The following is a 22,561-nucleotide window of genomic DNA, read 5'->3' as shown; positions in this document are numbered from 1 at the left end:
CACACTGATCTGCACCCAACAACACACAAAAGACAACCAAATATGAAAGCCATTCATCTGACCAAAGTATTAAGGCTGTTGATGCAGACAGCAGCACAAATGTTGCATAATGGTAATAAAAATTGCTCGCGAAACCTATAACTTATATTAGATATCAGTAAAGTCTGGTCCACATTGCACGTAATGCTGCCTTTATATCATGTTGGGATGATTTTATGTATGAATTTTATGTAGACAAGATAAGTGCACATGAATGTCGCAATAAGTGTTTGCAAATATTTGCTGAAACTATGGATTTGGGAACTGAAGAACTGTTGAACTATGTTGATAATTATTGAACTTGCGATCATAATTGGGTAACAATGCTATGGGGAAACGCACCCTATAACTTGCCGTTTCCGAAAATCTTTTGCCATTTTTGTTTGCAGTATGAATCAGATGGTCAGTGAACAGACAGTGGGAGGTCCATGGCTGGTAAGCATGAATCATGCACAGCTCCATACGGATCAAAAATCACAGAACGCCAAAGACCAGTGTTGCCAGTACTGTCACAAAGCCAATGAACAAGTCACAGTGTGCCAGAAAGAACAAAAACAGACCAACCATGTATTGCTCGAACCAATTAGTATCGCAGATGACCGCTAGTGACTCTAATTAGCATCCATCTTTATTAAAACATAGAGATTCCGATTTGCTCTGCCTGTTTTGGCAACAGAGATTAATCTAATTAAAAAAATTTCCAGGCACAGATTAGGCTCATTTGCTATGCACGCATACACACACAGGATGCCATGTGAAAAAAAAAAAAAACACGACCACCCAACATCAGCAAAACTGATCACAACCCTTGAGACTTGTTTAAATGCTAGTATTTCTGTGTTAGTGTGTAACAACGAAGTATCCTAAATGATACATTAATTCATGATTGAGGCATGTGAATAATGGCTTTGGAGTGGGGTGAGGGGAGGGAAAGCTGGTTGCAGGAAAGCAGGCATGTTCAATGTCTGATTGGAAGGAAGCATTAGTACAAGCTAATTACACCAGTGATTCAGTCTACACAGGGGTCTCGCCCCACAGGAGGGGCTGCTGATCACTGATAAAACAAATCTATTGTCCTTGTGTCAAGATGTATTAAGGGGTGAAGACACTGACCTTTTCATAAAAAAATTAGCAGTTCATTTGTGGTGTTATAATATATTGCTGTGTATATTGCTGGGATATATATATAGTTGTAGTCAAAATTTTACATACACTTTGCAGTATCTGTGAAATGTTAATTAAATTCCCAAAATGCATGTTATTTATTGATTTTTATTTAGTACTGACCTAAGATAATTCACATAAAAGATGTTTACATATAGTCCACTAGAGAAAATAATAAATGGATTTATAAAAATGACCTGTTCAAAAGTTTAAATATGCTTGATTCTTAATACTGTGTTGTTATCTGGATGAGCCACAGCTGTTTAATTAATTAATTAATTCAATCATTCATTCATGAGTTCCTTGATGGTCCTGAACAGTTAAACTGCCTGTTGTTCTTTCAAAAAAAATCCTTCAGGTCCCACATCTTTGGTTTTCCAGCATCTTTTGTGTATTTGAATCCTTTCCAACAATGATTTTGAGATCCATCCATTCTTGTCTAATACAGGCTTCTAGTTGCTCAGCTGTCTTAGGTCTTCTTTGTCGCATTTTCCTCTCTATGATGCACCAAATGTTTTCTGTGGGTGAACGATCTGGACTGCATGCTGGCCATTTCAGTGTCCTTCCTCTATGCAGCCATGATGTTGTAATTGATGCAGTATGTGGTCTGGCATTGTCATGTTGGAAAATGCAAGGTCTTCCCTGAAAGAGACGATGTCTGGATGGGAGCATATGTTGTTCTAGAACTTGGATATACCTTTCAGCATTGATGGTGCCTTTCCAGATGTGTAAGCTGCCAATGCCCCACGCGCTCATGCAACCCAATTCCATTCTTAACTGAGCGCTGATAACAACTTGGATTGTCCTTGTCCTCTTTGGTCCGGATGACATGACTTTCCAGTTTTCCAAAAAGAACTTCAAATTTTGATTTGTCTGACCACAGAACAGTTTTTCACTTTGTCACACTCCATTTTAAATGAGCCTTGGCCCAGAGAAAATGACTGCGCTTCTGGATCATGTTTAGATATGGCTTCTTTTTTGACCTATAGAGTATTAGCCGGCAACGGCAAATGGCACGGTGGATTGTGTTCACTGACAATGATTTCTGGAAGTATTCCTGAGCCCATGATGTGATTTCCATTACAGTAGCATTCCTGTATGTTATGCAGTGCTGTCTAAGGGCCCAAAGATCACGGGCTTCCAGTATGGTTTCCGGCCTTGACCCTTACGCAAAGAGATTGTTCCAGATTCTCTGAATCTTTGGATGATATTATGCACTGTAGATGATGATAACTTCAAATTCTTTGCAACTTTCTGATATTGCTCCACTATTTTTCGCCGCAGCATTGGGGGAATTGGTGATCCTCTGCCCATCTTGACTTCTGAGAGGCTCTTTTTATACCTATCATGTTGCCAATTGACCTAATAAGTTGCAAATTGGTCCTCCAGCTGTTCCTTATATTTACATTTAACTTTTTTGCCTACCTATTGCTACCTGTCCCAACTTTTTTGAAATGTGTAGCTCTCATCAAATCCAAAATTAGCCAATATTTGGCATGACATTTCAAAATGTATCTCTTTCAACATTTGATATGTCATCCATATTCTATTGTGAATAAAGTTAATAATATAAGTTTATGAGATTTGTAAATTATTCCATTCTTTTTTTACTCACAATTTGTACAGTGTCCCAACTTTTTTGTAATCGGGTTTATATAATATTATATTTATATTATAAATGGTAAGGCAAAATTTTCACCAGCCATTACAACAATCGTCAGTGTCCCATGATCCTTCAGAAATCATTTTTAATATGCTGATTCAATATCAGTGTTGGAGAAAAAAAATGCCGTTATTTTTGTTTATAGATATAATAGTAATAAGCCATCTGAAATTGTCAAGAGGCTACTTTTAGTTGCATACACTAACAAAATCAAAAAGACGTTGCGCCTTCGTAAAATAAAGAAGACAAACAGGACGCACTTTCTGCAGTCTCTGTCTGTGCGCTCTTAAGTGCTGCACAAAACTTAAGCATGGCAAGACTCAACGTATAGTCTATCTGCCTCACAGATATGAGAGATATATCTACATAAAGCTTCAACTGTCTACTTTCAAATTAACCAAATCGAAAACAATTACTCTGTTCAAATCTCTGTTCAAATGTAATCCATTTGAAAGCTGCATTTCTCTCTAACAGTGCTTTCACTGTATTGAAGATGACACACTCCCTGAGAAAACACTAGTTTAATAATAAATAAATAAAATATCTCTTTGATATACTGTATAGTAATTACTTTTGCCAGTGCTTTGAATAGGCTATATATTAAAGCCTCATTATATTTTACTTCCCCCATCGCCAGTGAGTATACATTCAATAAAAAAAATAATATAAACGTTTTTTAATTTTCAAAAGTCATTTAATCGACCAGAATAAATCATGTTGAAGGACAATGAGCTTTTGCAGGTGCACATTATGTCACTACAGTGTTACAAAGAATAGGCCTATATACTATATACTATATACCGAACCAAATCAATATTTCTGACCAACATAAAATCGGCACACGTGCCCCTATACAATGCTTCTTGCTGAGGTTAAGCCTGACAGACATTACATCCTGAAACAAGGCTTCCTTTGTAAAAAGGACTGACATCTGACAGTACAGAAATGATTGAGGAGTAGTGTATTGTGGGTAAATATGAAATAGCACATCAGGTTAAACCTCACAAATATGTCATATGTGTGTATGATTGTACCTGTAAATTTTTGCTGCTCTACCCTCTGTCTAAACCTGATATGAACAGATTGATTGACAGCAACAGAAGGATAAGAATGAAGGTGTTTGATTGATTGAGAATGTCATTTTATGACCCATTACCCGTCATCTTGCAAAATGACACCTGAGGAAAAGTAAACACACAGTCACACACACATTTTTCTCCTCTCCCTCCCATAAACACTTCGCATTTTGCCATGAAGGGTTGCCTAGCAACAGCACAAATTCCGAGATTGTTTACAATGCTTGAAAAATAGTTCAGCGCATAAGGAGCGAAAAACACAAGAGATCACGAAGAGGAAATCACACTTTAGTAAGGTCCCCATTAAAGTTCAGCTAAAATGAGAATTATAGGCACAGTCACATCTGTGAATGTGAATAAGCAACTTATGATTTTTTTATCAGTTGTGAATCATCCAGTCTGGCCTCCCACATAAAGGAAATTCCATTTCCATTCCAAATTTTTATCATATTAGGATTGTTCCATTATTGGTCCCCAAAGGAAAAATGTCACTAGGCACAACAGCACAATAAAAAGAGAATAAAAACAAAACACATTCCAATAAATACCTAAACATCAAAGACTCTACAAAAAGTTTCCATTGAGTTTCCATTAAAAAAATTTAGGATAGTTTTATAGCTTTATAGTTTTATAGCTTTTATATCAATTAAAAGTAAAACTATTCTCATTAAAAAAGTATTCATTTTCTGAAAACAACAACAACAAAACAACAACTACTATTACCCAATATTTGTATGTGCTATTTGTTTTTATGTTTATTACGTATTTCATTGTTAGCTTAGCAACATGCTAATATCAAACTCTTTAAGGGTATATTGTCTCTTTTGTGCAATTTCTGAGGAGTTACAATCTGTGCATTGTTTGGAATTGCTGTCTATGTAGAGTCTTCTAAATCAGTCACTAGTGGTTCCATTTAAATATCGATGCTTCCTTAAATGTAGTTACCCTTCTAGGGAACTCAATGCTGAATCCTGATGGACACTTTGGGAAATGCAGCCAGCATGAACGGTGCCTGAAGCATGTGTAAAACAACTCCATTCGTATTAGTCCATGTGGCCTGTGATGTCATAGGTGGGTATTTGAAAGTATAAACGGGCACCTGCTGTAAACGTGACCAACTTTTGTTGTCCTCGGAACCATCTGTTTGTCAATGTGTGTGAAACATGACCCGAGCAGCGCTTTGAGGAATGTGTGCCTCCATGTTTGGATTCTAACACTTGTGGGCATATTTTAACCTTTATGTTTTTGTCACAGCAACCACGTGCTCTTTGTTTTGAGTCACATTGATAGCTCTGCTTGCGCTTGTTCCTATTCCCGTGGGATGTGGGGCAAAGCTGTTTGTCTCGGGTTGTTGCTGTGGCTCAGTTTATCTCAGCTCGCAACGATTGCTTTGATCTGCAGTGTTCGCAAACCCTTTACAGACGGGTTGACAGATACCGCGGTTACTGCTCATATTGCTATAACGATGAAGAGTGATCATCGAGTCACTTTCGCTCAGGGCATGCAAGATCGTGGGCGGAGCTATATTCAGCTCAGACATGCCTCTCTAATATGCATGCTATTGTGTGTAGAGAGCCTCACTGGGCATGGATATACTGAATGATCTGTGGAAAGATGCTGCAAGCTTTCTCTCTTAGGTTGTTTCAGTAATCTAGTGGTTACGGGGAATGCTCCTTCCTGTGTTTAGCTGGATGGTAAGTTAACAGTCTGTGAGTGTAGCTGTCTGTGGATGATTATTCTTCAGCTCAGGTTTGCTTTGCATGGAATATAGCAGTCTGAAGGCAGCTATGTTCAAGCCTTGTATTTATGACTGGGTTGGGTTCCTGTTGGGCACAAGCTTTTTCTTGTTTTGGAATCTTCTCTTTTAATATAGCTATGTTCTGGCTCGGAGACTGCTCCCCCTTTTTTGGTCTTTAAGTAGTGGCCTCCCTGAGCCCTTGCCTAGACTGAACAGTCTCCACTGTTTGGGTTTTGAGTAAATGGCCCACTTCATGGTCTGGGCAGACTTCAACCCTATCTGAGGGAAATGCTATTTAAGGATAGCTGTGTCCAGCCACCTAGTGTTATGGCTGTTGCTTGCATCAGGCTTTGATCTGGACTAATGGGTTTTTACGTGTTCGCTCTTTAGCAAAACATTTACTTCATGGTCTGGATCTCCTATTGTGAGCGTCTGGTCAATATATCAGTGCTCAATAGCCTACTATGGGACTGACACTGATTGGAGACTTCCTTAGTATAGCTATCTAAGGGTGGTTATATTTTGGCTATTGTTACGGCAGGATGGGCTTACTTAAATACAGCCCCCTGAAGCTAGTTGTGTTAACTTGCCCTTTCCTGGAATTGTAGCTATCAGAGGATAGCTATGTGCTAGCTCTGTGATTGCTCAACTGCTAAGGGGTTTCAAGTAGCAGTCTCCTTGAGCCCTGCCTAGACTGTGCTGTCTACCCTTGTATGATTTATAATTAGACATCCCACTGCTGGTGGTCTGGGTAGTCTCATTCGGTCCCCTTCTGGTATCCTTCAGAGGTATAAGACTTTCTGAGAATATCTATGTGCTAGGTTATGGACTTCTCCCTTTCTTAGGGTTTTTACATATGCCTAGACAGTGCTATCTCCCCTGCAAGAGTCGTAAGTAGATAGCCCACTTTCTGTGGTCTGGTCAGCTTCAGGAAGGTTTACCTGGATCTTAGTTTTGGTCCCATCGGGGGGCACCTTCCCAGGTATATAATTATCTGAGGAAAGCTATGTGACTGCTCCCATTCTTAGGGTTTTTAAGTAGTGGTCTCCATGAGCCCCTTGGTCTGGGGAGCCCTCAAGGAAGGTCCTTTGTCATAAGACCCTTTGGATACAGCTATCTGCGGATAGCTGTGTCCTAGCTGACATTGTTGGTAGCAATCTTTGAGACTAGGCTTCCAGCCTCTTAGTGGTCTTATGATGGATGGTTATCTGGAATCAGGCTCCCTGTTTCTACCAATTTATTTGAGGGGCCCAAGGCATCAATGGCTTGGCCCCTTTCTGAAGAAAAATTTGGTGCATGTCTGTCATCTCTTTGGTCCTCTCTCACTAGGTGGAGAGACATGTGCCTCAGCATGGCATGATAGGATATCATTCCCCAAAGTGTCCACCAGGATGCAGCATTGAGTTCCCTAGAAGGGGAACAACTGGGGTTACATAAGTAAACATTGTTCCACGAGAGGGAACGAGATGGTGCTTCCCATTGCTATGCCTTCGGATTGCCTGTTTACATCTTTGTTAAAAACGTTGTTTTTCTGACACTATAAAAGTGCATATGTAATGTTGCCTCTTTTCTCTAAAGTTGCTACTTTTCTTGTTTTAAATCTAGCCAAAACCCATGTGTTGCGTGTGAAACACAGTAGGCTTTGATTAGTATACATTTATTGTGAAATGACTGCATTTCCGTGTCAATCCATGTTCATTTTTACCGCGAACAATGCGCTGTCACTTTAATTCAGCGCATGCAGCACAGCAAAAATAGAGCTGGTACGTAAACGATCGCTGCACTGCTGCAGACCCACTGCTCCTCGGATTGACGGACCGCAACCGCGTGCAGTGTGAACGCTGGAATCCGTTAACATGGGTGCGTAAAAAAATACGCAACGCAGAAGGAGTATGTATGAAACGGGCGTTATACTTTAGGGTACCTACCTATGACGTCACGGGCCACGTAGATCAATAGGATTGGAGTTGTTTTACACATGCTTCAGACTCCGGTCATGCTGGCTGCATTCCCCAAAGTGTCTCGTTCCCTCTCAGGGAACCAAGTTTCAAGATTTTTATTCATTTACATTTATTCATTTAGCTGACGCTTTTATCCAAAGCGACTTACAATTGCTATTATGTCAGAGGTCGCACGGCTCTGGAGCAACTTGGGGTTAAGTGTCTTGCTCAGGGACACTGGTGCCTCACAGTGGATTCGAACCCGGGTCTCCCACACCACAGACGTGTGTCTTATCCACTGCGCTAACACCACCCCATATTCATCACATACAAGATTACATAAAGCATATATAACCAGCAGTAAAATGTGAGGAACGTGGGTTACATGGGTAACCCGAGATCGTGACAAGGCAAGCAAACCAAGCAATTGCTTGGGGCCCCGAGCTGGCTTGGGACCCCAAGACAATGACTGGTTAAGAATAAAATGCAAAAACACTGTGTGAGCGCCCCTTTGATCATCAATGCAGTAAAGTGCAATAACACTGTTATCGGTATCACCCTCAAGGGGGCCCTCTCAGTAGTCGCTGACAGCAGCCAGCCGACCACGTGATCTCTGCTGCCGGCAAAATACAAAACCTCCTCTGCAGTCATGAAGTGGAAATTAACAAAACAAGATAGTGGTAAGTGATAAATTACACTGGATATAATAGCTCTAATTGTCAGTCTTGTACAAATGGTGTAATTTTGCAGCAGGTAGGCTAGCAAAAATATGTTTGTTAGCTACCTGCCTGACGGCAAATGCTGCTTGTAGCGAACAGTTAGTGAAACTTTTTGTTCGAACGGACAGAATATGGTTACTGTAATATGTTTTTTTATCGGGATAAGGGAGACGCAGATCTATTCTAGACCATGTAGCCACTTCCCCATTTGACATGCTTAATTACATACACATTGAGAATCTACTGGATTTGTACAGTAATTTAAACATTGCTTTGCGTCTACTCCTGACTCTCCATGTGTCAGTGGCCTCTGCTGAGAGGAGCTTTTCAGCTTTGAAGCTGATAAAAAATTACATGAGGTCCACTATGAACTGAAAAATGTTAATGTGAGTGTGTATGTGTGTGTGTTTAAGTTTGTTGGATTTAGTTATTGTGCACTTTTTTAATGTATATTTGATTTTATGGTACAATGGTGTTTTTTGCAAATGTTCAATTGTTGAATTTCAAATATTTTTTCTAACAGTATTTGCACTCTAATCATTTTTTATTTATGCACAGTATATGCAAAATCAGTATTTGCACTGTAAACCTTTTTATTTATATAAAGTGTGGGTGAACTTAAACTGTGGTACTTGTAGGCTTTGCGTGTGTGTGGGGGGCGGGGGGGCCTCAATGTCTATTTTGCTTGGGGCCCCCAAATTCCTTCAAATGGCCCTGCCCGAGATGTTCCATATGTAGACCTCAAGGCAGCTAGGTAGGTTTCTAAAACAGAGTTTATGAGTTTTGTTCTAAGCAACCATAAGTTATTTTGTAAAATGCTTAAAATAAATGAAAGAACTTTACAACATGGCCACCTAAGAAATTAACAAAATTAATAAGAGTATTTTATTTGGCACCAGCTGATTTAGGTTTAGTGTTGCCAGATCTCGCGAGACAAATAAGCAACCAGGCCTGTGGAAACAAGCCCAAAACAAGCGACTTTTTCTAGGTTCTGGGAAGAGAAAAATAAATAAACTTTGTGCACGGTTTTACAATTCGTGGGAACAGATTTTAAACTGTGGTTCCAGATTGTCAATTTACATCCATGGGGACAGATTGGTAAACTGTGCGCAGATGGTACAGTTTATTTATTTTTCTCCCCCCTGAGCTTTAGGACAATGACCACAAGAGGGAGTTAAACCACCTTTTAACATTATTTAACATTAGAAAACTGATGGGATATTAAATATAGACTGATGTACCGAGTACATTATATACACAGTAAACATCGGATAATTAAAATTTGTATATTTGTATTTGTTTCTATAAAACATATAGAAAATATCTGCTTGATAGCTTATTATGAAGCTGGGAACAAGCCCAAATGAGCAAATACACTTAAGAAACAAGCCCAAAACATCGTGACCCGTGACTACCAATATTTGTAAGCGCCTTTACAGAAAAACAAGCCCAAGGTCGCGTATAATAAGCGGACTTGGCAACACTGGTGCAGTGCTGTGTGCTCATGCTGTGTGTCAGACAGACTCTGATTGGTCCTTCGCCTTGTCAATCTCTAGAGTGTCATAACCGGACACCGCCACATCGCGTCACATGGTTCCTGTACACTTCCTGGTTGTTATCTCCCCATAACAACACTGATACACCTCTTTACACACAAATTATATAACTAATAAACCCGCAATTATGATAGTAAAGCTTTTTCTTTTTAAAATATTTTTATTTTTATGTTTGAGCTTATATATCTCTATTAGTATTATCATAACAGTCTGAGTAATTCTGATTCCTGAACAGTAAACTTTGAAGTGTCAGCTTTGTGAACAAATGATGATTATGTATCTAGTCAGAAAGAATCATGAACAAAAACCTTTTTATTTTGTATGTCATCTCTGTCTCCATGCCAAAAAATGAGGGGTGACTGGTAAGAGGTTAAAGAGATTTGAAGATGATCTGAAAATCGAGCTAAGATTTGAGTAAATGAGACTTACATGACCGTATTGATGCCAGAAAGCTGCTGGAACATCTGGAGTCCACAACCCACAATGAGAGCACGGCGTGCCGGAGGGTAGGTCAGCATGCGCCAGATCACCGGGCCCTCTGAAAGCACAAATATAAATACATATTTACGTCAACATGTAGACCTGCATCAACAACCAGAATGACTCACATACTATTATAAGAACTACCTCTGTTAAAGCCTCATTTACACTGACAGCAATTGGCAAATGGATTAAATGAGATTTGAAAGCCTTGGTGGAGTCATGGATGAAGATTTGGGAATGAATGATATTCAGTTAATGGATTAAATCAAAGCTCTTTTTAGTCTCCTAAAACAACCAAAAATATAAACTGACCCATGAAGAAGCAACACTTTATATATACTGACACACACACACACACACACACACACACATATATATATATATATATATATATATATATATATATATATATATATATATACACACACACACATACACACAGCCAGTAGGCAGGATTTTCCATCACACAAAGAACTCTTATGACTTCATAATATGTTTTACATAGTTATATTTAGGGCTGCACGATGTGTCGTTTAAGCATCGATATCGCGATGTACGAATCCGCGGTTATCACATCGCAGGATCTGCGATGTAGGCTGTCGTAGTTGATCCGTTATTCATTAACGGTACAGGCCAGCTGCTCCTCGGCCCTTGACGAATGTGATTCACGGATTAATTGCACAGTTAACCATCATAGAGTGAAAGTTTATCATTTGAATGTGTTTGGAAGTCCTGTCAGTTTAACAGAACGAGCAGAGAGAGAGAGAGAGCCCCGGCTGCGTATGCATGCTCACCATCTTCAAACAACACGAGCGCTGTCTTGCTCTCTCTCCCTCGTGCATATTAAACAAAATCAATTAAACGATGGTGTCGAAAAAAATAAAAACTATCCAGTGATTAAATATTTTCTGTGTTGTCAAATCTTGTGCGATATCCTAAACGGCAGAGATAATTACACAATGCGTGCCGTACACGTCTAATTCACGTACTAATGATTCCTTTGAACCGATTCAATTTAATGACAATAACAACTGACCTGTCCAACACTAAACTCATGAGGCATCTGAATTGGTGTTTAAAAAAAATCTGTAACACTTCACAATAATGTTCTATTTATTAAACTATTTAACTACATTATTTAACATTTACTATTATTAAACTGCACTTCTACAACATTGTTAATTTCAACATTTAGGCTATAGCCTTCATTGTTGAAATCAAAAGTTCCCTATCTGTCGGTCACTACGAGTTATGTCGACCGACAAATGGGGTCTCACTTGGGAGGCCAATCATCTCTGATTTTAAGAGAAAACGCCAATGAAATTGGCAAGTGGATTAACACACCTGAGCCACTCCCCGTGCCAGCGGGTATAAATAGGGCGACAGGTGCATCCACTCATTAGATTTTTGCTTCGGAGCCGAGTGGTTGTATGAAAGCTGTTATACTCCACAAAGCCATTCATCTGCTGTGTCGGGAAGCTGTTCTGGTTGGCGGTACGGCGCAAACAGCGGTGTCCCTTTCAGCGATTCCCCTGGGCGCTTCAACTAAGAGAGCAGATTTCCTAAAAGAGCAAATCGCGGACGATTCGCGTCTTTTTCAAGACGCCGTTTCGTCCGCGTCCTTCTGGATGCGGTCGTTTCCTGTTCTCTGACAACGGCTACGTTCGCTCTCTTCCGTGTCTGGGCATTCAGCACGCTGAAGGTGCGTTCGTGGAGGGTTCATGCACGCACTGCGTGTGTGACCATGGCAACGCTGTGATCGCGTCTCCCCTTTCTTAAAGGGAAGGGAGCAGACCCCTCTGTCACTACCCGTTCTGGTTTCTCTGTCTCGAGCAGAGGACCGCCGGCTAGTGCTCTGGGAGATTTGAAGGTGACAGTGAGAGCTTCTCCGCCGGGCCACGCCCCACGGACCTCTTACTCCTTCTGCAGTGTTTGTCCTGTGCAGCTGCTGGGTCATTTTGCTGGGCTGTCTTATGGCAGTCCCAACGGGTCATTCAGTTTGCCGCCGGAGATCAGATGTCGATTGCAGCATCGGGGATGGGCTGTTGACCTCTGTGGATGAAGATTCGGCGGGGCTGCCCCCCTCGGGTGTTGTCGCCACTGCCAAATTGGACCCAGAGTTGACAGCCGTGCTTGCCCGGGCAGCTGTGAGCATCAGGATGGAGGTGAATGCACCGCCCAGCCCTGAGTGCTCATGGCTGTTTGATTGGTTCTCGGTGTGGAGCGCGACTCACAACGACTGGCTCATTATGGCCCGGTCCCGAGAAGAGTTGTGCGATTACAGGGACTTCGTGCTTCGGCACCTCAGTCAGTTGGGGCTTCAGGTCAACCGGGAGAAGAGCAAGCTCTCCCCTGTGCAGAGAATCTCTTATCTCGGTATGGAGTTAGACTCGGTGAGTATAACGGCACGTCTCACCAGCGAGCGTGCCCACTCAGTGCTGAACTGCCTGAGTTCCTTCAGAGGCAGGACAGTGGTACCGCTGAAACACTTTCAGAGGCTCCTGGGGCATATGGCATCCGCAGCCGCAGTCACGCGGCTCGGGTTGCTTCATATGAGACCACTTCAGCACTAGTTACACTCCCGAGTCCCGAGATGGGCATGGCGCTGCGGTACACATCGTGTCACCATCACACTGATGTGTCGCTGCCTATTCAGTCCTTGGTCGGACCTTGCTTTTCTACGGGCCGGCGTGCCCTTAGAACAAGTGTCCCGGCACGTTGTTGTCACAACAGATGCCTCCAACTCGGGCTGGGGCGCGACATGCAACGGGCAGGCAGCTTCAGGGTCCTGGACAGGACCTCGACTGCTGTGGCACATCAACTGCCTGGAGTTGCTGGCAGTGCATCTAGCTTTGCGACGGTTTCGTCCGCTAGTGCTGGACAAGCACGTGTTGGTCCGCACGGACAACACTGTGGCTGTTTAGTACATCAACCGACAAGGCGGTTTACGATCACGTCGCATGTCTCAACTCGCCCGTCATCTCCTCCTCTGGAGTCAGACGTGGCTCAAGTCGCTGCGCGCTGTCCACATCCCGGGGAAGCTCAATCGTGCAGCCGACGTGCTCTCACGACAGCTCACTTTCCCCAGGGAATGGCGACTCCATCCCCAGACGGTCCAGCTGATCTGGAGTCGATTCGGGGAAGCCCAGGTAGACCTGTTTGCTTCCCACGAGTCCTCCCACTGCCAGCTGTACTATTCCCTGTCCCAGGCCCCCCTGGGCACAGGTGCACTGGCACACAGCTGGCCTCGGGCTTTACGCAAGTATGCGTTTCCCCCAGTGAGCCTGCTCGCACAGACACTGTGCAAGGTCAGGGAGGACGAGGAACAGGTCCTGTTGGTTGCGCCTTACTGGCCCACCCGGACCTGGTTTTCGGAACTCATGCTCCTCGTGACAGCCCCTCCCTGGCGCATCCCCCTGAGGAGAGACCTTCTCTCTCAGGGGCTTGGCACCATTTGGCACCCACGCCCAGATCTCTGGAACCTCCATGTGTGGCTTCTAGACGGGACGCGGCAGACCTAAGTGATCTGCCCCCAGCGGTGGTAGACACTATCACTCAGGCTAGAGCCCCTTCTACGAGGCAGGCCTATGCTCTGAAGTGGAGTCTGTTCACGAATTGGTGTTCTTCTCTCCGGGAAGACCCCCGGAGATGCCCGGTCAGAGTCGTGCTTTCTTTCCTGCAAGGTAGGCTGGAGCGTGGGCTGTCACCCTCCACCCTGAAGGTGATTGCAGCCCATCACGATGCAGTGGACGGCCGGTCCCTGGGGAGGCATGACCTGATCGTTAGGTTCCTGAGGGGTGCCAGAAGGTTACATCCTCCTAGGACACCCCTGATTCCCTCCTGGGACCTCTCTATTGCCCTGGCGGGACTTCAGAGGGGTCCCTTTGAGCCGCTGGATTCGGTTGAGCTGAAGTTCCTGTCTCTCAAGACAGCGCTCCTGATCGCGCTCACTTCCATCAAGAGGGTCAGGGACCTCCAAGCATTTTCGGTAAGTGAAGAGTGCCTTGTGTTCGGGCCGGCCTACTCTCACGTTGTCCTGAGACCCCGGCCTGGAGACTGAGCAGCTCCTGGTCCTGAGACCCCGGCCCAGCTCTGAGCAGCTCCTGGTCTGCTTTGGAGGTCAGCAGAAGGGGAAGGCTGTCTCTAAGCAGAGGTTGGCCCACTGGATAGTGGACGACATCGCCTTGGCTTACCATTCCCAAGGCGAGCCGTGCCCCCTGGGGGTGAGGGCCCACTCCACACGGAGTGTGGTCTCCTCCTATGCGTTGGCGCACGGCGCCTCTCTGGCAGACATTTGTCGAGCTGCGGGCTGGGCGACACCTAACACCTTTGCGAGGTTTTACAACCTCCGTGTAGAGCCAGTTTCCTCCCGTGTGTTGGGTAACAGGTAATTGGCGGGAAGGGCTGGCTGGGTGTCTCGCTTGCTGCGCCATTCCCCCTAACACGGGGATGTGAGCGCCTTCTTCTCCCAGTAGAGTTCCCCGGTTGGCGTACCCTGGTCGAGCATCCTCCAGCACCCTCGGCGTCAGACTTGGCGGAGCAGTCTGTCGCCAGGCCCAGTACTGGCGTTAGCATGCCCGGAGCCGGTCAGCCCCTGTACTGGGCTAGGTGTCCATATGGCTGGGTTCCCTACGGGTAATCCCATATGTGTATTCTTCCACGGTAAGGTTTCCCTCTTGGCAAACCCGTGTCTTCCCTTGACAGATCGCTCTGTCAGTCTCTTCTGGCAGCCGTTCCATCCCTACTCCAAGGTAGGACCTGCCTCAGAGACCCTTTCCATATGTAGTACTGCCCCCTGGGTCAGTCCATATCGGTATATCCACATGTCACCTCCCTACGGGTAGGATGTGGTCTCCGTAGCGACCTTTCCTAAAGGCTCGCTTCCCCATTGTCTTGCCAGCTGAAAGAACAAATAGGGAAGATTTGAAGCAATCTTTCACTGAAGGTTGAAATCCCTTCCATTTACTTTATGTGGGTGGAACAGCAGCATGGCCTTCTCCAGCAGCGATGTACTCACCCTTTGGCCCCTTCGGTACCAAGGTCAGTGAATTTGCGCTGGGGCTTTGGGAAGGTTACGACCTTAAGCGTAGCTTTTGTGGCACGCCAAGGCTTGTCAACAATTGCAGCGCCTCAGGGTTGTGACTAGGTTCAGGTTATGGCGTTTTCCATAGGACCCCATTTGTCAGTCGACATAACTCGTATTGACCGACAGATAGGGAACGTCTCGGTTACGTACGTAACCCTCGTTCCCTGATGGAGGGAACGGAGACGTTATGTCCCCATGCCACAACCTTGAACCATTCGCTGTTGCCGGGACACGTTCTCGGCTCCTCAGCGTAAAACGTAATGAGTGGATGCACCTGTCGCCCTATTTATACCCGCTGGCACGGGGAGTGGCTCAGGTGTGTTAATCCACTTGCCAATTTCATTGGCGTTTTCTCTTAAAATCAGAGATGATTGGCCTCCCAAGTGAGACCCCATTTGTCGGTCGACATAACGTCTCCGTTCCCTCCATCAGTACGTTGTACAGTCTTTGTTAACATAGTGAATGCACAGTGAAGTAACATTACCAAACGACAGACAGCTGTGTTTTTATAAGCTAAGATAAACAAAGATTAATAAATATGGTAACAAAAGTATTGCTCGTGTTAAGTTCATGTAAGTTAATATGTTAACAATTCAAACCATATCCTAAAGTTACAAACAAATCATTTACTCTAATTTAAATAATCCTCTGATGTTTAAATCATTTAAAATGAGAATGTAAGTGTGCTCACGCCATTTTTGTTTGTAAGAAAAAATTTGATTAGATTTCATATTGCAATATATATCGCAGAAAAATTAAATATCGCAATGTAATTTTTTCCCAGTATCGTGCAGCCCTAGTTATATTGACGATTTTGATACTTAAAACAATTTTCATTTATCATTTAGCAGACACATTTAACCAAAGCGACTTACAGATGAGGATACTGGAAGCAATCAAAATCAACAAAAGAGCAATGATATGCAAGTGCTATAACAAGTCACAGTTAGCTTAATGCAGTACATGTAGCAAAATGTTTTAAATCATATAATACTTAAAAATAAAACAAAAAAATAAAAACATAGAATAGTAAAAGGATAGAGCAAGTGTAAAAGGCCTTTTTTACTTTTGTTAATTGTATAATATAAAAAAATATATAAAAATATTAGAGAAGCTAGTGTTAGTTTCTTTATATATATATATATATATATATATATATATATGTATAGAGAGAGAGAGAGTGCAAGTTTTTTTAAGAATATAGATAGAGAGTGCTAGAGTTAAAGGGTCAAACAAAGATGGAAGAGATGTGCTTTAAGCTGACTCTTGAATAATTCTTTCGTGTGACCTTTTGCAATTTCTCCTTTTGCACTGTGGCTAATCCATGGTATTAAAATAAATTACATACATTTGTTAATACATTCAAACATTCAATAAGATCAGCAAAGAGACTACAACAGAAAAATCATTAGTATTGAGAAATAAAAAAATAACGGAATAAGGCTTTGGCATGACACGAGGAGGAGATGACAGAACTTTAATTTTTGGGTGTATTATTTTTTAACTCTATGCGCTCACACATAAAACCCTATTGGGAGAGAAATTGTCCTGTGTTAGCCTGATATTGTCATTGGAAGCTTGCAGGTTTTCATGCCGAGCTATGACTAGATATTCTCCAGAGACAGCAACTAGAGACGTTCATTTGATTACCGCTCCAAACTCAAATTCATGAACCGCTCAGATCAGGCCTGTACAGAGGAGCAGTGCTTTTAATGAGATGCTAACTTCATTCACACAGACATGCAATTTTACTTCTAAACAAAATTGGCAAAACATCTGTGTGCCCTTTTAATCTAATTGCAGCACAGAGTTGGAAACTAAGGAAGCACCAGAAGTCATCACCGAATACAATCTACCTGGATCCAGTCTAAGATGAAGGACCATTTGTTTTCATTATTTTTTATATTTTTAACCCCTTAACTGTCACTCATATTTTTGAACATTGACTTTGTAGTGCACGATCCAAACTAAAATTTTATTATTCATGAATAAAAACATTTTGTAACATGATATTGATGTACCATTTTCATGGTAATGCAATGTCTGATTTTAAAATGAGTTTTAAAGGATGAATTTTGAGATTTTAAGTTTTCAGCTGATATATAATTTCTCATGATTTCTAAAATGTGATAGAGAAAAAGGCAACAAAGTTCTCTTGTTTTTTTAACAAAGGTCAAAATTCCTGTTATAATGTAGATTTTTGAAGGGTGCACTCTTGTCATAAATTAATCTATTACTTTTCCTACATAATTTTTAACAAAAAACATTGATAAAATATATATTTGGGAGTCTTAGACCTTTCCAACAATATATATTTTGTCAAGATTAGATTAGATTTAATTGTAATATAGTGAAGTAAATGTAGGCGTCCCACAGAGCAAACGGGTGACAGTTAACAGGTTAAAGTATGATCCTGATTATCAGTTAGTGCTTTTTATGAAATAATAAAAATAAAAACAAAACAAAAAATGTATTAAGTGTACAAGTGAGTACAGTTCATGCTTTTTTCATTTGAAGCATATTTTAAAGTATACACACACACACACACTATATATATATATATATATATATATATATATATATATATATATATATATATATATTAGGGGTGTAACGGTTCACAAAATTCACGGTTCGGTTCGATACGATACACTGATGTCACGGTTCGGTTCGATACGTTTTAGATACAGCAAAATGTAAAAACATCTCAACTTTTCAGAATGCCGCAAGCGCACCGCGGGTCATGTGACAAGAACCAACCAATCAGCTTCATCCTTTCCCGTAACAACGTTGAGAGCTCAGCCAAGATGAAGGAACAGCTGATCATAGTTGTATATGGATTGCAATTTTGAAATAAATTCAGTAGCAGAGCTACTGCAAGCGATTTTTAGAGCTGCAAATCCATTTATCCTTCGCTGAAATTTCCGCGTCTCATGGAGAGAGCACGTCATTGTTGCTTAGCAAAGACAGACGCCTCAGGAGAAAGACGCGCTTAGCGTTTTCCATGCGTTTTTAGGCACGATATGTGAACGGCCCCTAAGGCGCTCGCTCACTCAGCACGCGCTGAAGGCTCGTTGCAAAATGTCTAATGCATTTAACAGACCAGAAATATAAGATCCTAAAATAACCAACAGGTCTGGTGTTTGGGTTGGATTCCCTGTAAGCTATAGTGTCTAAATGCTGCAGGGATAGTTTGCTGCGTGCATGTTTCTCCTTTTTTTCGTCTTTTCCCAGATAGTACTGACGCATATATCCCAGATATTCCCGCTGTTTTTTTTTTGTTTTTTTTTAATCCCGCTGGTGTACCCTGTCATGTTGCAGATGCGACATACCGTTGTTTATTTATCCACCACTCTCTTGCCATCACCATTATAGCTTGAAGGGAATCCAAAGTGCACCCAAACACCAGACCTGTTGGTTATTGGAGGATCTTCTCATTTCTAGTCTGTTAAACGCATTGGCTATTTTGCAACGAGCCTTCAGCGTGTACTGAGTGAGCGAGCGCCTGCTGAGTAGCCTAACATAAACATATAAGATGGTGTTTTTTCTTCTTCGGGAGTGTCAGGGGCGTTGCCTGTTACGTTGTTTGGGTTATTGGGCTACCTTGTTGAACGCATATCATTATATTTCTTTCTCTTTTTTTTTTTTCAAATATAATTAATTACTCCAACGAACCGTTCGGTATACATAATGCGTACCGCGTACCGAACCGAAAGCGTCGTACCGAACGGTTCAATACGAATACGCGTATCGTTACACCCCTAATATATATATATATAAACCAGGAAAAAAAAAAGGTTGTAAAGTGTATACTGTACAGTATGCTATAGTATTTGAATATGAATATTGCTGAATAGAGAAGATATTTGAAGAAGTGCTGCAAGAAAGCCCTTGAGTTTTTCTCTTAACACACTTTACACCCTTAAATTTGCTGTCACCCTGAGGAAGATCTCCTCTCTATCTCCATGGAAACCACTCAGCCAGTTAGCATTACTCTTTCCTAATATTAAAGGTACACTCATGAACTGAAGCAGTGGAAGGTTAGCAGTACAGCAGCTGGGGAAGGGCCTGGGTTGCGTGTGGCATGTGGGTTGAACTACTTTTTTAAAAGACAAGGTAATTACTTTCGTTTTGATCCTCTCTATCATGGAATCCCCAATTGTGCTCAATTGCAAATGACACTAGCTAGAAAAACACCTTTTTACTTAAACACCTCTGTAAGCAATTAGAGTGTGCACTCTTGACTCGTGTGGCAAAAACTTCTTTATGTGGAATTCATTTTACACATCAATTATGGTTACATTATCTCCTTACAGTTTAAGAGACAACTCAGGAAGCACAAAATGATTTTAGCATTTTGCAACACTTGAGTTTGGTTCCACTGAGTTCTGCTGCAGTACATCATTATGAAAGGGCAACATTACATTTTAGTCACAAGTAACAATGCACTGTCCCATAAACTGTGTGATAATGCCTATTTGGAAGGTTTTTATTAGAATTCCATCCTATATTGACAGAAAAACTTCTTTCTCATTTAATGTAATATTATCAGATGTTCAGAGCGATAATTGGAACGGCAACATATTTTGGTCATAAGGTTTATGGAAATATTGGCAAGGGCAGTGCTAACAACATCAAAACAATGTTTATGCAACATATTTAAAGTAATATATTTATTATGAGTGCTGGGTAGATTACTTACAAATTGTAGTCCATTACTGATTACAGATTACATGTTTGAAACTAGTTAGTAAAGTAATCAAGGTTACTAATTTTAGGTAATGCAATCTAACAGAGTTACTTTTGGATTACTTTTTAACAAACTAGTTTCAAACTTACTATTAACATACCCTGCTTATATATCCCCAAACTGTGCTTCATGTAAGATCTGCTAAACCATAAAAATTGTTGAAACACTTCAACACTGAAAATATAAATATTTTATTGGTAAACCTGCATGTCAATATCACCATTAACCAATAGCAGAGAACTACAAACATGCAAATGTGCTGTTCAATTATTTGAAATATTAACTTCCTCAGAGATATATTTTAAAAACATATTTTATTTTAAGGGGGTTGGCTGACACAATCTATTGTGAATTACTGCATTATATCAAAAAACTTTTACAAACATGCCCGATTAGATTTATTTTCCCCCAGACTTACAGAATCAGAAATGACTGAAAATCACTTTTGACTGAAAGTCACTATAACTTGCATAATTCCCAGTATTTGTTTCATACATGATCTTATTGGTTCAGTGGTGCTTTTTTCCCCACAAATTCAGAAGTATGATCTGCAAATTGATTTAAACAACATTTGTGAATATATTCAAGGCTAAATGGTATGACACAGTAGGATTTTTAGAAAGGAAATTTTAAAAGAGAAGGGGAAAAAAGATTCATTCACTGACATTGTGTGAATAATATTTAATAATGTAATCCATAAAATAACTGTAATCTGATTATGAGCATTTTAAAATGTAATATACAAGTATTTAATTTTTGGAATCTGACTACATAACCTACTGTAGCTTACATTTAATCAGTTACTACCTGATCTAGCCTTAAAAAATATGCTTTTTAAAATGCTATTTGAGCAAAAGAAACAACAATTATGACACCGCTGTTGTCAGATTTCACTGGAGATTTTAAATATAAAATGTAATCGTAAGCTTAGTGAACAGTTTTGGAGAATTTGATGTTACTCCATTCAAAGTGATAGGAGCTGAACTCGCATGCCCAAAAGGTGTTTCAAAGATGGCCACCGAGTGACATGACTTGCCAGAGACTTTGCTACCCAGCACTATGAAACAACATCTTTCATCTAAGTAGCCCCGGCTCCAGAATCAAATCACTGAGGATGCTTCTTAAATTAGTAAATGTGCTCTAACCATATGTGTACTGTGTGTGTGTGTGTGTATATATATTTACATTGTGTCTACACCTTGTTAAAATGAGATGATTCGTGCTGAACAAAACACCTAAACAAAAACTGACAATCTGAGCAGTGAGTGGATTCTAATTAAAATGCCTCTGATTGTCTGTTGTGTTCAAGAAATCAACAGATATGTCAGAGATTGGCTGCATTGCTCAACTCTGCAAAAACCATAATTCTCTGGATAGTTCGCCAAATTTCCAATGAAATGCCGTTATTATAGCTTTAACTTAGGGTGCTATTGATTTAATTTGAGGGTGCTTAGCATCTACGCATTCTAAGTCATCATCACAGCCACCAGATGGACACCAGCTGACCAAGCAATCCAAAAAAAAAAAAAAAACCTAATCGATAGTGTTGCCTGAGAACAAGTGACCTTCATTGACAACACAAATTCCTGTCAGTGATATCTTGATATATTCGAAGACGGCAGGCTGATCGATGTGTCATATACTTTGGAACCACAGAAAGACAGTCGACTGCATTCATCAGTGTCTAATCAAGCATGTGCACAATCTAATTACGCTTTAAGTCACTTGTCTGTGCAACTGACCACTTGTGTGTCATTATAAGGGAGTTCAATGGAGGCCAAGCAAAGAACGAATGCCAGCTCCTTTCTTTCATAAACACCATGGCAACAAAGAAACAATAAGATTAATGTGCTATTAGACAGTCTCATATCTCTTTTGACACGCTTTTGACCAAGCGTCATGTAGACCGGTTGCCAGGTATTCCAATTTTCAGTCACCATGTCAGCTTCTCTATCTCTAGACTTGGTTGCGTTCAAGCCGCCCTGCTACACAGATGCACCTTGGCAGCTGGGTAGTTATCTGAGACTGCCCCGGGTGATTGGTTGCTAGGTTTCCAGACGTGCCCAGGAGATGGAAGCGAGGTCTCGCTTTTCCTTTCTCACTCTTTTCTTGTGTTTTTTTTTTTTTCTCTAAGACTGTCACCTAGAAGCTTTGTTCATTTAGGCTCTGAAAAAAATGTTACAAAGAAAGCGTTGCTAGCCACATACTAAAATGATATGCAGAGAAAAACAACGCAACACAGTGCAGATACTATAAAAAGGTTAATTGCAACTTTTTATTTCATAGTTCTGACTTTTTTATCATAATTGTGAGATATAAACTTGCATTTGTGAGTTATTAATTCAGA

The 22,561-nt window shown here is 41.3% G+C and overlaps 1 protein-coding gene across 1 annotated transcript in view; it reads right to left on the bottom strand.

The window, feature by feature from the left end:
• The window catches only part of slc2a13a (solute carrier family 2 member 13a), a 72,818-nt gene that overhangs the window by 20,012 nt on the left and 30,245 nt on the right, over nucleotides 1-22,561 (bottom strand). Inside the window, exon 4 of the mRNA XM_026225285.1 lies at nucleotides 10,325-10,433. Coding sequence (XP_026081070.1) covers nucleotides 10,325-10,433 — 109 coding nt within the window. The remainder of the gene's footprint in view (nucleotides 1-10,324; nucleotides 10,434-22,561) is intronic.

The sequence above is a fragment of the Carassius auratus genome, chromosome 4, assembly GCF_003368295.1.
Source record: "Carassius auratus strain Wakin chromosome 4, ASM336829v1, whole genome shotgun sequence".
NCBI classification, from domain to species: domain Eukaryota; kingdom Metazoa; phylum Chordata; class Actinopteri; order Cypriniformes; family Cyprinidae; genus Carassius; species Carassius auratus.
The sequence above is the reverse complement of the archived record's forward strand: the minus strand, read 5'-3'. Positions and strand labels throughout refer to the sequence as shown.